Source organism: Callospermophilus lateralis, chromosome 1 (genome assembly GCF_048772815.1).
Source record: "Callospermophilus lateralis isolate mCalLat2 chromosome 1, mCalLat2.hap1, whole genome shotgun sequence".
Taxonomy (NCBI): Eukaryota; Metazoa; Chordata; class Mammalia; order Rodentia; family Sciuridae; genus Callospermophilus; species Callospermophilus lateralis.
The window spans coordinates 60,969,881-60,986,250 of NC_135305.1; the positions used below are offsets into that span (position 1 = coordinate 60,969,881).

General features: G+C 31.7%; 1 protein-coding gene across 1 annotated transcript in view; it reads right to left on the reverse strand.

Moving 5' to 3' along the window:
* Positions 1 to 12,834, reverse strand: part of Gnat3 (G protein subunit alpha transducin 3) — a 39,930-nt gene extending 27,096 nt beyond the window's left edge. The window contains exons 1-2 of the mRNA XM_076862518.2: positions 12,717 to 12,834; positions 2,348 to 2,390 (exon numbers count right to left, since the gene is read on the reverse strand). Of these exons, the coding sequence (XP_076718633.1) occupies positions 2,348 to 2,390; positions 12,717 to 12,834 (161 nt within the window). The remainder of the gene's footprint in view (positions 1 to 2,347; positions 2,391 to 12,716) is intronic.
* Between the last annotated feature and the right edge of the window lie 3,536 nt (positions 12,835 to 16,370).

Here is a 16,370-nt window from a genome sequence, read left to right on the forward strand (position 1 = left end):
GAGTGCTATATATTCATTTTTGGCTGTCTTATTTCTAAATATTTTTACTGTATCTGAAGACATAAAATCTTTAGCATAGGAAATAAAATGAGTATAAATGACTCTACTAGCTTTGAAGAAATTAAAGCCATCAACTACAAGAATCTGCAACTATAAAGAGTGATTATTGAGCTTGGCCAGCTGGCTGGTTGACTCACTCTTTCCCTATTTCCTTCCTTCCTCCCTCCCTCCCTCCCTCCCTCCCTCCCTTCCTTCCTTCCTTCCTTCCCATTTGATTACCAATAAATGCTGCATTTCTAAGTAGGTACATGATCGTCTTGCTGCATTTAACAATTAAATAACTTCGATAAACAAAATGCGCAGAAATCATAGAATAAAAAGTGATATGTCTTTATGAATAGATCAAGAACAAGTTCATTAAAGAAATCCTGATTAGAAATAAAACTGGAAAACATTTTAAATGTTAAATTAAAATAGTAGTTATGAACAAAGTTGGAACATTTATGTTTTCCTGGTGGAACAAATTCTGATGACTCTTTTTATCAGAAGGCAAAGAAATGTTAAGGAAAATGATAAAAGCAAAATTAAAAATATCCAGTTGAAGTGGGTCTTTAAGAAACATTTTTTTTCAGGAGTTGCATACATTGATTTCCATAATACAGAGCTCTCTAACTATTAGTTGGTTCCTCTATCTCTGTTCAAATGAGTAAGCTTTATTGGGTATTTTCTGCTACATACTGCATTATTTGCTAAAAAGAATGAGTGAATCATGCTAGTCTCTCCTCCCCCAAAATATATACACTAGAGTCCAACTATATGATACTGTAGACAATAGCTGTATTATTTTAAATAAAAAATAAAAAAATTAGTTGCTCAATCATACTGGCTGGATTTCAAGTGGTTATTAAAGCCACATGTGGCTAGAAACTACCATTTTAGAGAGCATAGATATCATCAGCAATGTTCTGTTGGAGAATACTATGTTACAGAAAGGAAGAGAATACAAACAGGGTGTTTTTTTTTTTTTTGGTATGTGTGTGTAATGTGGACATTTATAGCAACATCTGCATGTAATGAGAAGCATTATAAAAGAAAGAGAATTATGAACTCTATAAAGAATGGGTATATGGATGGTGGCAGGAAAGATTTTCCAAGGACAGTGATGAGTAGGTGATTATTCAGGTGTAAGTAGTTACTCCTACATGGTCAAATGGTCAAATTGTCATTTCTAGATGGTGGTTATTTATAGATGATTCTAGGAAGAAGGATTGGTATGAACATACAGATAATTTCAATTACCAAACTTTCAATATATATATATTAAGCACTGTGGTAAGTGAAACTCTCACATATGTAATGGCTGCATAATATTACAATTGAAGGATGAATAGCTCTATAATTTTATAACCTATTTGGCTGAGTTTTCTCTTAATTCATGTTTTATCAATTTAATTAATTATATGAATTTCCTTATACACACATTTTCAAAATTTGGATATTTAGATTATTTTATTTTTGCTTTTGCATGCTTCAAATTGTTATTGAAATAGAAGAAAAGAAATGAAACAAGCAGTGATTTATATTTTAACCCAATAGTTTCATCATTGACTGGGGTCATTCCCTAATTTAATATATCTGAAAGAATAAGGCTTTTTAACATTTAAAAATATTCTAAAAAAAATTCCCCTTTCCCATCCTCCCCCTTTTTATACAGTGACAATTGTCCCTTAAAATTTTTTAGCAGGGTCATAGTTAAAGTTTCATTACCTTAATTTGTCTATCACTACTTTATTCATTTTAGACCTTGCCATTTTATTTTTAGCACTTTTTTGCCCCTTATTTTTCATTAAGAAATACAGGTCTATTTATTTAATTATAAAGGACAAAAAAGTATAGAAAACAAAAGCAAAATAAATTGAAATCCATTATAGCAGTAATTTAAGTATGCATTTCATTTCCACATAGGCAAAATGCCAGGGATTAAAAATATTGTTTCTTCAAATGGATAACTGACATATTTTAAAATGTTTTTTGCTTCTGCCTACAGTAATAGGGCCTCTAGATCATTCCCAGATTAAAATAATTAAAACATGGCTGCTTTTAGTATTTATCCTGTTGAGAAGCAAAATTTAAAAGAAAAATTGTAATAGCAAGTATTACTTCTCTGTTAGGCTTTCTCTTTAAGAAGCAAGAGGATATTTGACTAAGAACTAGGATAGCTCTATCATTACTATCTGCAGTTTAGATGAGATTACCAATCAACATTTCTCAAAGCATTTACTATAAGAATGGTCAACTACATGGACTGACATCAAATATTAAACATTTTACATAGTTCTATACTTACTTCATTTGTTTAACGATTGTACTTTTTCCAGATTCACCTGCTCCTGCAACAAAAAGAAGGGAATGTTATCAAGCAATATGAAAAATTGGTATAAATATTAAAACCTGTCACTTTCTCATGTGTAAATTTTAACAGATACCTTACCTATTAATATCTCCTAAAGCAGGGATTGTATAGTACCAGAACAGATTTGTATCATTGCGATTGAACAATTTGAGAAGCTAATACCTCCTGGCTTTGCAACCCAAGGAAATAGTCCAAATTTTCCTCAGTCTCTAAGTCACTCTTGCTCTCCCAAAATGTCTCCTCATACATCTTATTTTAATAAAAGGCAATAAGAAATAACAAGAACTAGGCAATAACTTTTTATTTCCAGATCTGTTCAAAGTCTATAACTAAAGGATGGGCTCTTCTCTCCAGTGTCTTATTTACCTTGGGACATTGGTACAATCTCTTGTATTTGAAGAAAGAAAAGTTTCTAATAACAGAAAACAAATCTAAGGAGCCCATGGGGTGAGGATTCATGTGAGAATGTCACAAAATGCCTTATGCATTCCTAGGTGCAGCCTAGGAGGATGGTGTGGGGGATTGCAAGTAAGAAACCAGTAGTAGTTCTACAGAGAAATATATTGCATTTATCTGGAATGTGTATTTTAATTGATGATATACAATATAAAACTTTAGTTTTTGTATCAAGCATCCTATAGAGGTATAAAAAACACTCATGACTTCTATAAGATAACATACGAACCCCGAATAAAAGGAGTTGGTTGTTCCTGGTTACATCTCAGGGTCTTTGGAGGATATCTCTTGAATCTTGTTTGTCATTAACAAGTATTTATTTGGGAAATGAAAACTAAGAAACACTAAAGTAGAATGTGATGAACAAGACTTGAGGTTTGCTTCCATCTCTTTGTGTGACTGTGTTATATCTTCAGTAAATACTTCAATCCCTTGATTTTCTCACTTACAAACTGAGAATAATTACCTCCCAAGAGCACTAGAGAACTCGTATAATAAGCATGAGTTCTTCACACACTTACAGTGTAAATATACATGTAAAGCAATGTTATCTGAGGATCCAAGGATCTAAAAACTCTGCAGTGATTCATAGAATAATCTAATATCCTATTGTGGATACCTCCATGTGCTTAGCAAGTAAAGCTGGAACAACTGAATAGCTGTATATAAAACGAACATTGACTCACATCCCAATGTACTAAAAATTAATTCAGAATCATTGATAAACATATACAAACCCCATAATTATAGAAGTCTGAGAGAAATTCATGGAAGAATAAATTCTCACAATCTTGAAGTAGCTAGATTTTCTTGGATAAGATATAAATTGATGCAGAAACAAAAAGTAAAAACAAACAAAAAAAGACAAATTGGATTAAAAAAGGCACAAGCCACTGACCAAGAGAAACACTCACAAAATATATATGTATCAGATATAGGCAGGTATCCATTGGTGTACATGCAGTGGAGCTCAGGAACATTAACATGGAGTATGTTTAAGAGGGCAGGAACACAGAAGTAAAGATATTGAGAATGACAATGAAAATGAGAGAATTTGATGAAAATATTTAATTATTGCCACAGTTAGCAAATGATTTGTTCTCTCAGAAACTCAGGTTGAAATTTAATCCCCATGGTGGGATATTAGGAGATGAAGTCAGATGGAATCTTTAAGGGTTGATTAAGGCTCTGCTGGATAAACCTCAGGAATCAATTAATCCATTTATGAAGTTTAGGGTTAATGGGTTATATCAAGAGTGGATCTGCTATAAAAGCCAGTTTGGCTAGGCTTCTCACACACCCTGTTTCTCACCATGTGAAGCCTTGCACTGTGTTGGGACTCTGCCAACAAGAAGGCCATCACCAGGGCTCTTTATGGTGGACTAGAAACATTGGCAAAAATAAACCATTGTTTTTTTCTTTATAGCTTACCAGGTCTTGGTATTGTGTTATTAGCAACAGAAAATGTACTAAGTTACTTATCTATGAATCTTAGACATGTTGAGGGTAAGGGTGGAAAGAAGTAAATTCAGGCAACTTCTTGGAGTTTTAACTTTTCTGATTTTACAGATAAAAGTAGGAAGTCACCAAAAATGAGTTAAGTGTAGTAACATAAATTAGATCATGAAATTTTTATGTATTATGTATGTATAAAGTGTTGTTGAAGAAAACCCAGAATTTTATAATTAACACAATATCATATCTTAAATGTGTCTCATGGTTATCAACAAAACTATGATATCGAACCACAAGAGCCAAAAGCATGATCTAAAATGTTAAAATAGAGTTTTACACTGTTGATGCTAATTTCTGTATCTGTAGGAGAAGCAAATGGCTTCATATATCAGAACCAGTTTCAGAAATTGGATCGTAGGACATTTTTGAAGTCTAAATGTACCTTCTTTCTTTGTACAGATTTCAAACTTGTGCAACTAGGGCAATTTTCAGATTTCTGAAAACTCAGGATAACAAATAGACATAGATATTATCTTTTTAACAGCATGGTAGTCAACTGCCCTATTTTTACCAAAAGTAGCATGATTTATATGTAAGCAAAGGTAGCATGACAATTGATAATCCCAAATCTCAGTTTTATCCAAATCATACTAACATGGGTATCCACCCTAATTTAGACTTTTACACCAACCCTCAACCACTCTATCATTCTTTCCCTACTCTATCTTTACTTTTTTGCTAGCCTATATCCTCTTCTACATGCTTAATCATTTTTCCTGTCGGTTTTCTGTCAGGATCTTTGTTTTGTTCATGAAGGTATACAAAGCATTTGGTACCTAACTCGATAGATTATCAATGAAGCAAATTATTTAAACTCATACTTCAAAAATAAGATTCTGAGGCTGGGGTTGTGGCTCAGTGGCAGAATGCTTGCCTTACATGTGTGAGACACTGGGTTCAATTCTCAACTCTGCGTGTAAGAAAAATTTTAAAAAGTAAGATTCTATCCTTTGTACTATATGTAATTTTTACTTCGTAGGATTAAAATGTTTTATTAAGCTTTGATGAACAGATGTAGCTACACCTAAATTTAATTCTGCTTCACAGCATTTTTATCTTGTCTCTGGTCTATCTAAATATAGCTATTTTGTGCAGTTGTCTAAATCAAGGCCTACCTTATATGATACTGAGGAAATAACAATGGTGAAACTACAGTAATAACGTTTCATTGTCTGGTGATGATATACAGATTCTTTCTGCTGGATAAACCTCCAGAGTTCTTTTTATGCTTTTGTGTCAGGGAGCTCTATACCACCGATAGTGAAAGTTAACAACAACGTTGATGAATATAAATATCAACCAAAGTAATTTGCTAATATTTCTTCATTGACTTTACTTAACATAACTAAACACAAACTGACAGATTGGGTATGACCATTTCTTTTAGTGGAATCAGTAATGCCCAAGAATGAAATATCTAGGAATAAAATAAAATCAGATTAATAAATCAACTTGCACATTTTTGGAAGAAAAATGGCTATATTATTATCCATGGCTAAGAGTTTTTGTTTGGGAGAGTGGCAAGAGCCCCAAACAATGAAATTTGCACAATATTCTTGTTTGCTGATTTTAGAAAATTTGCTATTTTGCTATAAGATATACATCACATTGAATGAAAAATTATCCAATAAAATTATAAAACTGCCCTTGATAAGAGTTTTTAACTCTCTAACAATGAAAGTGATTGTTAGATATTATAACTTCATTCAACACAGATGAAAATTTTGTAGATTATCTCACTTCTCCAGGTAAACATATATATATATTTTTACAGACTTGAAAATTACAGATATATGGAGATACGAGAGAAAAGTCAGTGGACTCAGGGGAACTTCAGTAATAGCCCATGCAGCTGTATTTAGTGTATTTTGTTCATAGTGGAAATACTGGGGAAATTAATTGTGGAGAAAATATGAGATTGAGTAAAGAAGATCTTGTTGCTAAATGTCAATTAAGTTACCTTAAATAATTCAATATTGTCTATGATTCCCACAATGAAGTAAAAACTATTTAGATGTTTTATCTTAAATGAAATAGCTACCTTGAGAGAACGTTTGTAAGAATTTTCCAGAATTGAGACTGGAGTTGGAGCTCAATAGTAGAGTGTGTATGTAGCATACATGAGGTCCTGCATTCAATTCCCAGCACCACAAAAAGAAAAAAAAGGGAATTTTCCAAAACTATATGAGCATGTGTATCATGAACAAATATTGCATTAAAAACTGCTGTTGGTCAGATAAATTTAATCACAGATAAATTTCATTTTATGCCTATTGTTATAGACTAGTTCCTGTCATTCCTGAGTACCATAGCAGTTTGACTCCAATAGCCCTTGCAGATACTAAAGTCTTTGGAAGCTCAGGTTTATTATATGACATATTGGCTCATAATTTATGCACATTCTATCCACATTTAAAATCTTCCCTAGATTACTTATAATGGCTAACATTATCCCTCCTACTAATTTTATACTATATTGCTTAGGTAATAATGACAAGAAAAATTTTAAACATGGTTAGTACAACTGCAATTTCTTTTTGAGTATTTTTGATCCTTGTTTGTTAGAATGCATGCATGTTGAGACAATGAATGCCAAGGGCAACTGAATAGTCAGTTGGTAATCTTAATAATGACACTAAGACCTGGATTTCTAAAATTATTCCTGAGGCTAGAAGGTATATTTTTACATACCAGTTCTTTGTAATTTAGCTGGCAATTATTAATGTATCTAAGTTAGGTAGAAAAAATGACTTGCGGCTTTTAATGAAGCTTCATATTAAAAATTAATACTTTTCCCTTAGAATACTTTTCAAAAGGTTTCTGGACCATTCTTTCTCTATGTAGTGACTTCATTATTCTATGTGAAGGTCCAATATAATCAACTATAATATTAGTATGAAAAATCCTAAAGAAAAAAATTCTATCTAAAATCTCTTTGATTATTTAAAACTTCATTGCGAAGTTATTTTAGAAATGAAGTAAGTGCTCAGTCCCACTCTCACATTGATTGTCGGGTTTAGTTCACAATCACCATTCCATTCTTGCAGGATTAGATCATGTTACAGAGTCAAATATAGACACCATAACAGCATGTTCACATATGCTGAGAGTGTCCTGAAATAATCTCTTCCCTTCAAATTGTGGTCATCACTAACATTATTTTCTAGGTCAAGAGGTACCAAGGGAATTTTAATAAGATATGCATTTGTTTTTCTGAAGCAGATAATGTTTCAAATAACTAAATATTTAAATTTATACTTCTCAATTATTTTAATTTAATACTCAATTATTTTATTATAAATATAATAAATTAGGGATTTTTATTCCATATTTTATGTGCAAATATGAAAAAAAAATAAAGCTGGACAGTATCAATGCCTATAACTGAACTTCAGCTAAACCCACACAAGGCTGGATTGCTCGTGGTGTATAACTTGTGAAAATAGGTAAAATGACATTAACCACTTTGACTTATAATAATATGTAAGTTTTTTTAATATTTATTTTTTAGTTATAGTTGGACACAAAACCTTAATTTATTTATTTTACGTGGTGCTGAGGATGGAACCCAGGGGCTCGCACATGCTAAACTAACGCTCTATTGCTAAACCACAACCTCAGCCCATATGTAAGCTTTTTGGAGATGGTCTTAAAAATCATATAATTATAGAGTAGAAACTTTAGAAATTATCCAGCTATGTATATAGTTTTATTATGCACATGAGAGAAATTGTCCAGTAGAGATTAAAGTAGTCATTCAATGTTCGTCATCTCCTCAAAACAGAGAAACTATCCTGACTCCCACATTAATGTGCTGTCATATCACATTCTTTTTAGGTATGCACTGATAAAATCAGTGTTAAAAAGTATTTCAAAAATTACTTTATAAATCTTTTTGCTCCCATTTTTAGTTAATGTGAAAAGTGTGATTTTATAGACAAATTGTATTTCAGTGTTGGCTGTCATCTGTTGACACTAAAAATGTTTTGAGGAGTCTTTTTTGAAACAATGATTTTGCTCTACTCATTATCCCTCCTTCTAATTTAGCAACATCAAAAATTTCTGTCTCTTTTACGTGACAGCCCTTCAAATAGTCTGGACTCAGAGAAGAAACATGGCATAGGCATCGTTATGGTTTGGGGATTAAATACAGGCTTACACTCATTTCTGACTATGACTTGTTGTCTTCATTAAATATAATGTCTGTGAGAGTCAGCTTCCTCTTTTATAGAAGTTTAGGGATTGTGAGGATTAAATTATGGATATAAATGACCTAGAACATAGTGTAACATAGAGTGAGATCTCAATATTTTCTCACATTTGAAGAATGTGCTACCATCTTTATAAAGAGATTTCCCAAGTACAGTGTCTTCCATTCTTTTAATTCTTTCATTGGAGCATGACTGTTAGACCTCTTACCCTCTGAACTACATTCCATGCAAGAATCAACATTCTTCTGGAATGTCGAGAGTGAAATTTGTGCTGAATATACAATATTTACAAAGAGTATTGACATCCTAATATAGTAGGATAGGAGTGCAAACTAAGTCTGCCTCACCTGATGCTTGTTTTTTAATAAAATATTCTTCATAATAGAGACTATGATTTGTTTGCTCCCTTCCCTGGGCCTTTTGTTGTTATCACATTTTTCACCTACATAGAGGCTCTAATTAAAATGTTAATTTTTTTTCACATCAATTCATTCTATATAGCTTATTCCACAAACTGTGTGTGTGTATATGAAATATATATATATATATATATATATATACATATATATGTGTGTGTGTGTGTGTGTGTGTGTGTGTGTGTGTATGTGTGTGTGTGTATATATATATAAATGATTAGCTTTTTGATACAGGTTTCTAGGCTTCAATTTTCTCAAAATCTATAGGTTTTACAATGGTAGAATTTTGGAATGAAGAGACTAAAGCAGGAAAATAATGATTTTGAGTTCAGCCTCAGCAATTTAGGGAGGCCCTAAGCAAATTAGTGAGAACCTGTTTAAAAAAAAAAAAGAAATTAAAAAAGGGGGGGACATAGCTCAGTGATAAAGGACCCCAGGTTTAATCCCAGTAGCAATAATAATAATAATAAAATTAAAATTAAAGTTTTGGGAAAAATAAGCAACATTGGGTTATTATTTATTTTCTTACAAATGAAAATATGCAATTTTTTTTGCTCGTATAGAACATTAAGAATTTTGACTTAGTCTATTACTATATCCTTCTCACTAAATCTTACTTGAGTTTGAAATGCATGTATTATTCACCTTCACCCAAATCCCTGATAGGGGTTTTGAAGAGGAAATGGTCAAGGGCAGGAAGCTCTCATAACAGACTATTTTGTGAACAGGAAACCCATTAATCATTGTAAGTCCTTGTTCAAGATATGTAGTCAACAATGCTAAATATGCGTCATTAAGTATGATGAGCATAGAAGACTTCTGTACATACTCTTTATCTGGTTAAGGAAATTCCCTTCTCTTCCCAGTTTGAAAAGTGTTATTAGGGATGAGTGAAGAATGCTATTATTAATTTTTTCACATCTCCTGATATAATTATGGTGATTATCTCCTTTAATATGATAATATGGTAAATAATATTAACTCATGTTTTGATAGTATTTCAACCTGCACCCTTCCTTGGTTCCTTTTTTTCCCCTTACATTCTATACATCGTTGACACCAGTTAACTAGTACTTTGACTTCGCTTATGTATATCTGTCTGTGAGAATGAATACCAGCCCTTGTCTTTGTCAGATTTTTGTCATCAAGTTGTCAAATAATGAACTAAGAATAATTTCTTTAAAAAGTTTTATAGTGTTGAGATGATATGTCCATGAACTCTTTTGTACAATTTACTTCTAAAACAAGATTAATACATTTTCAGATAAATTTATGCACTTTCTTTGACAGAAATAAAGAATAACACAATGTTTATTTTTTCCAAATTTTTAGTTGTGATAATTTTAAAACCTATAGAAGTTTGGAAACACAGTGCTTTGAAAACTGCATTTTATGTTGACTTTACCAATTATGAATGGTTTGCCTATTTGCTTTCTCATTAATAGGCATATATACATATACACACTTATGTATACATTTTTATATCATTTTTTGCTGATCTTTTAAAACAATCTAACAATTTAACCAAAAGATGCATAAGAATGTCTCTTCTAAGAATAAGGGCATTTTTCTATAGAATAAAATACTATTTTCATGCTTACTGTAAGAAAATTTATATTGATCCAAGAAGGTACCTAAGAAACATTACATATTCAAATTTAACTGATTGTCACAAAAAATGTTTTGTGCTTTTTGTATTTCTTGCATCCAAGATCCAATCATAGCTTATACTTTTCCTTTGTTGTTATGTTATTTAAACTCTTAATTTAGAAAATATTCTCTTGTTATATTGTCACTTTTTTCCTGATGTTAGCATTTTCCTAATTTATGGAACTATTTTCACATATGTTGTGTCTGGTTAGATTCAATGTAAATATTTTAGCATAGATAACACATAAGTAACGCTGTGGTATTTCAGTGCATCACATTAGCAATTGTATGGTATTTTTATGTTGAGTACCTATTTTTGTAATATAGCAATCATAAGCATCATCAATTTATAATATCCCTTATCAGCCAAACTATTTAAATTTTTTATTTATAGTGAAATGTCTTGTGTTCTATCTTTTAAAGTTATCTTTTATTTGAATAGTCCACCTTCTGATTTAATTATTTTAAAAATTGCTGATAATATTCATAGTACCCATTATAACTTATAGTTAATAATACTGTGTTAAATAATTAAACATTTGCTATTTTCTAGATATTTTTCTTATCATAAAATAATAATAGCAATGAAGAGGGTGGTAAAAACTTTTAGAAGTGATAAATATGTGAATGGCATAGATTGCTGTGGTATTATACTTATCACCAAACTCATCAGGTTGTATACATTAAATACATACAACTTTTGTATATAAATCATACATCCATAAAGTGGTTTTTAAGTGCCATATGAAAACATTATTTTTTGAAAATGTATTGTTTTTTTAAATTTTATATAATATGATCTTTAGGCCAGAAAATAAAGACACTAAAATAAAGAATTTATGATTTGTTTTTCCAGTGCAGAACTATTTTAGATAACTAAATAGCTATTGTCTAAGTGTTCATTATTTTGGGGAATAATCAGAAACACAAATTTTATTATAAATTAATGTTTAAATTTAAAGAGCCCCAATTAATAACTAAGTTGTCTGTGTTGACTGGATATTGGGAAAAGGAAAAACATTTAGGAAAAAAATGAGAGTCTAAGTGTGTCAAATACATAACTCCTTCTTGAGTTATCCCTCTTAATTTCAAGACTTATATATTGATTTAATAGATATTTCCATTTTGTTGTACTAAAAATAATCATGGATTTATTCTAAATTGTGACTCCATTCCTTTCTTCCCCAGCCCCAAACTTGTCCTGAATTTCACATACTGCTGAGTTAAATAATCACTGTTCCTAGCTCTATCCTATTTCCTCCTTTCGCTTACCATTCATATGCAATCAGCCCCCAATTCCTGTTGTTTTGTCTCAGAGATAAGCATATGTTAAATATTTCACAGTGTATGAAAAATGTGTAGGATACATATTATTTTAATTCTTTCAGTTAAATAAATGTTTATTGAACTTAAAATTGTCTTAAAATATTGCTCTCCATTTCAAATGAATAAAAAACATAGAACAAACATAAATCTTGAATTAAATGAATACACACACACACACACACACGTTCTAAAAGGAATAAAATGCAATATTTTTTTTAAGTGGACAGGTAATAACACAGGTAATATTCAGTAATCTAAATAATATTTTTCATATAATTTGAAGTACCTTGTCATTACTCTCTAAATGACTAATTGATTTTAATAGCAAAATTAAATAAATATATTAATTTTGGTTTCAAACCACTCAACACATTTCTCCTCAAACAAAATAATAAAGCTATTTATAACTTGTAATTGAAGAATGTTTTCAGTATTAAAAAGCTGACATTGGGAAATAACTAGGATGAAATAAAATAATAAATGCATAAGAGTTTTTTTAGAATAGCAAATTGAAACTTGTAATATTTACCTGTTTATCAAAAATATGTACTTAAATACTAAACATAATAAATTATGAAATATTTACAGTGCATACAAATGTGTTTCCAAACACATTTTCATAATAAATTACTCATAGGGTAATCCATTTAAAATTAAAGTTGGAAAAATGTAAACATATCATGGTTGAAGACAAGTCAGTTTTTGAGAGCAATGGGTAAAAAATATTACCTAACAGCAGCAACTTTACAGTTCTTGCTTCCCGCTCAGCATCTTCCTGAAGCTTTTTCTCCAGCTCTTTGGACCTTTTGGCTGACTCTTTGCTCTCTGAACTAATTCCGCTTCCCATCTTGTGCTGTTAGATGCTTGTCAGTTTGTGTGCTCAAACTTTTTCAAATGGAGAATACAGCTCTGGGTTGGACATAGGATTTAGGAGCAGTGCTTGCTCAAGTTGCCAGCAGCCCATTCCCACACTATAGGATCCTGCTTTGCCTAAGCAGATGCTTTCTGATCTGTCACCTGATCCAGGGGTAAAACCATGCACCCTTGATGAAAGCCAAAGAGGAAATTCATTATGCTTTCAAATGCAATGATCACTTCTGGCCCACCTGCAAAAACATGTCATCAGAGTAGCATAAAATAATATAGTTATCAAAGTCTCTACATTCAGTGTGATCTGCTATGTGATGTGCAATTCAGAGGGAATGTTTCTCATCGATAGGCAGTCTTTATATCACTGACATTAAAAATTATTACTGACAATGTTTGCATCTTCAGATATTTGGTTTTTCAAAATTTGTCATAATTGCTCCTGTGTCACAATGAGAGTAATTATCTTATCCTAATTTATCTTATCCTAATGCCTATGCTTGGATTGGCATAGTTATTGGAACTCTCTAAATATGTAAGTAAACTCGAAAAACAAGTACATGTAGTTCCTAAGTTTATGCATATTCTATTGCTAAAAGCATAGAATTCAAGAAACAATTTTCTTAAAGTTATTGATTTTAATTGTATATGTATATGTATATATTTAATTGTATATCTCTATGAATTGTGCTTTTACCGCCTTGGGAAAGTCAATCCATCAACACTAATTGAGGGCCTACTTAGTGTAGACACTGACTTGTGTTCAATTTAGGCTGTATGTTAACTCTTTAGGGCCATTAAGCAACAGCTGCTGTGCTGGAAGAGCTTTTTATTGACTTGGTACCAAGGGAATAAAAACCAATGTTCTTTGAAACAGTAGTACTTTTGTTCTTCCTGAAAAGTAAAAACAGTTAATACTGTTGTTCCTATCTTTTAACCACCCAACAGATATCAGGTACTTCTTGAAAACCTGCAGACTCCAGGACCAACCAAGAAAATATTGCACAGTTTTTGATTTATATCAAGCATAAAACATTTAGTAGTAGTCAATCAATATTTTCCTTAAAAATATAGTTGTTTGTCTAAGGCAGCAGGTATGTCTTTCAAGAAATATTTTCAGATTGCTAAATACATTTAACCAGAGATGCTAGAGTGTGGTTAGTTCAGCCTTTTAGTGTTGTGTACAGTTTGAACAGGTGTGTTTTTGAATATGCATACCACAAACAAATAGGCTACCAGATTAAATATATATTCTTACTTTGTTTACTTTTTAAAGTAAAATATTAAAAATATTGGGCCAATAATACATAAACATAGTCAAAACATTCTGGATTTTATGCTTCCAAAGTCATATTATTGATATTATAAACATTTGGAAAGGTACATATGCAAAGATTTTTGCAAATCATGGTTTTGCTTTTACAATGCAAAGGGCCTATCCTGAAGGATGAGACATGTGCTACCTACTTTAATTTATGCTCATTCTTGGAGACAGACTCACTCTAAAAGCAAAATAGTACATGAGATCATTTTTTTTTTTTTGCCCATTACTTTTATATAGAAATTGAATACACAAATATTCAGGATTCTGGAATGTTCTATAGCAGCCAGTGAACTGACAGGATACATTATACAAATTGCATTCAAGTGTAAATATACACAACATGTACCTTGGTTTTGAGTAGGTACGTGTATGTTTATTAAGGCTTCCTAGTTGGATTACTAACCAAAACTGACCAACTCTTCTTGGAGAAAAAACATAAAATTTCTTCATTGAATAAAAATGAGCTTCCATTTTTCCAATATGTTGTCAACTTTGTGAGATTATTATTATTTTTCTATCAGTGGCTCTCTCAGTCCTGAGATAGCATTTTGGGTCTATTGTGTTATGAGGAGGGAGGCTGGGGCAAGCCAAAGAAGAAGTAGGGTCCTTTTAGCCCTCTCCCCAAGCATCAGCAATGAGTAGGAATTATTAATACAGCTTTTAGTTTGTATTGCTGTCATGTAGGGATATAGATTTCTGTATCTAAATAAATGGTGAAAATAAAAATAAATATTTACTAGAATTAAATAGTATCCTACTAGCTTGAATATTCTCTACAGTATTTGTCACAGGACTTGCCATAAGAAATGTTGGAAAATTATTTCATGCTGACAAATTAATAGAAAATGGAAGCCTTTTCCTTTCCTGTGCTCAGTGACAGTGTGAGTAGGCTTTCTCTCCAGGATCAGTGTCATGGTTGGTTAATCTCAGAACACTAGAAGTTTCAGAAAGACTAAAAAATATCAATAAAAAAATACCAATTTTATTCCTAAAGAGCCTCAATATATCCAATTTCAACTGTTAGTCCAATATACATACTTTCCCCCTCAGCCTTAAAAATAATAGCGTTGTGTTTCACTTCAGTTATTAAAAATTAGTAAACACTCCTAACCACTGAGGGAAAATTGATAAAGAATGCTAACAGAAAAATAAACCTAATTGGATGCTATATACAGAAATTATCTTTGTTCTTGAAAATAAAAGATTAAAACTTTCAAAACAAAATTATGTTAGAGTTGTTATTAATTGACTACTAAAAGAAACAAATAACACACACACATGTGCATGCACAAACCCATATGTACACACAAAAAGCAAGAATGTAATCATCATTGACAATAACTTATTTATTTATTTTACATCAAAGCATTTGCCCAAATGGGGATATCATCCTTTGGCATTAGCTAGTGGGGGAAAAAATATGACTCCAGGTTGAATACAAAGAATAAACCCTGAAGCTCTAAAAGCCAGTGAAATACCTCAAATCTCAGTAGTATGAATAATTTTTCTCTTGATATTTTTGGTTAGGTTATCTGTGGAATCTTCTGAAGTGGATATTAGTGTTGAGAAAATTTGAGTGATCACTATTTTGAATTATATTTTTTGAGTTCAGCATTTACCTGAGGTGACCTGCTTTTAACCCATGTTTCAGACACAAAGACATCTGTCTTTTTGTCAAGATTAATAACCTGGGTTTCTACAGTCAACAAGCTGGATATCCCTTGGGTTGTTACATGTGACTGTCCAGTGAGTGGCTTCAGTGGCTCAATTCCTGCTTGAAGTTACCAAGCAGGCTGTCATCTGTGTTATTCTTTCTTTTGTTCACATATTTTAAAAGAGGTGTTGATATCAGGCATTGGGTCCCTTAGTGATTTGAGTCCTGGCTGCCTTAGCAATGACCTTTATACTTGTATATTCCCATGATATTTGAGGCAAACCATCCCTCCTTTGCTAATGGTACTCAAATGCGCACTTCTGGGAGCCTGAGCACAGCATTTCCTCTAGAGAATCCGTGCCTCTTGGGGCTTCCTAAGAGCAATCTTTACATCTTGAGGGAATTGGACAAAACTTGCTGTTTCAAGTTAGTACATCCCAATGGTATAAGTTTATGTTGCCTACATTAAGCTGCATGTCTTAATGAACAATACAAAGATGATTTTTTTTAATTCATTGCAATTGATTCCTACCTTTGC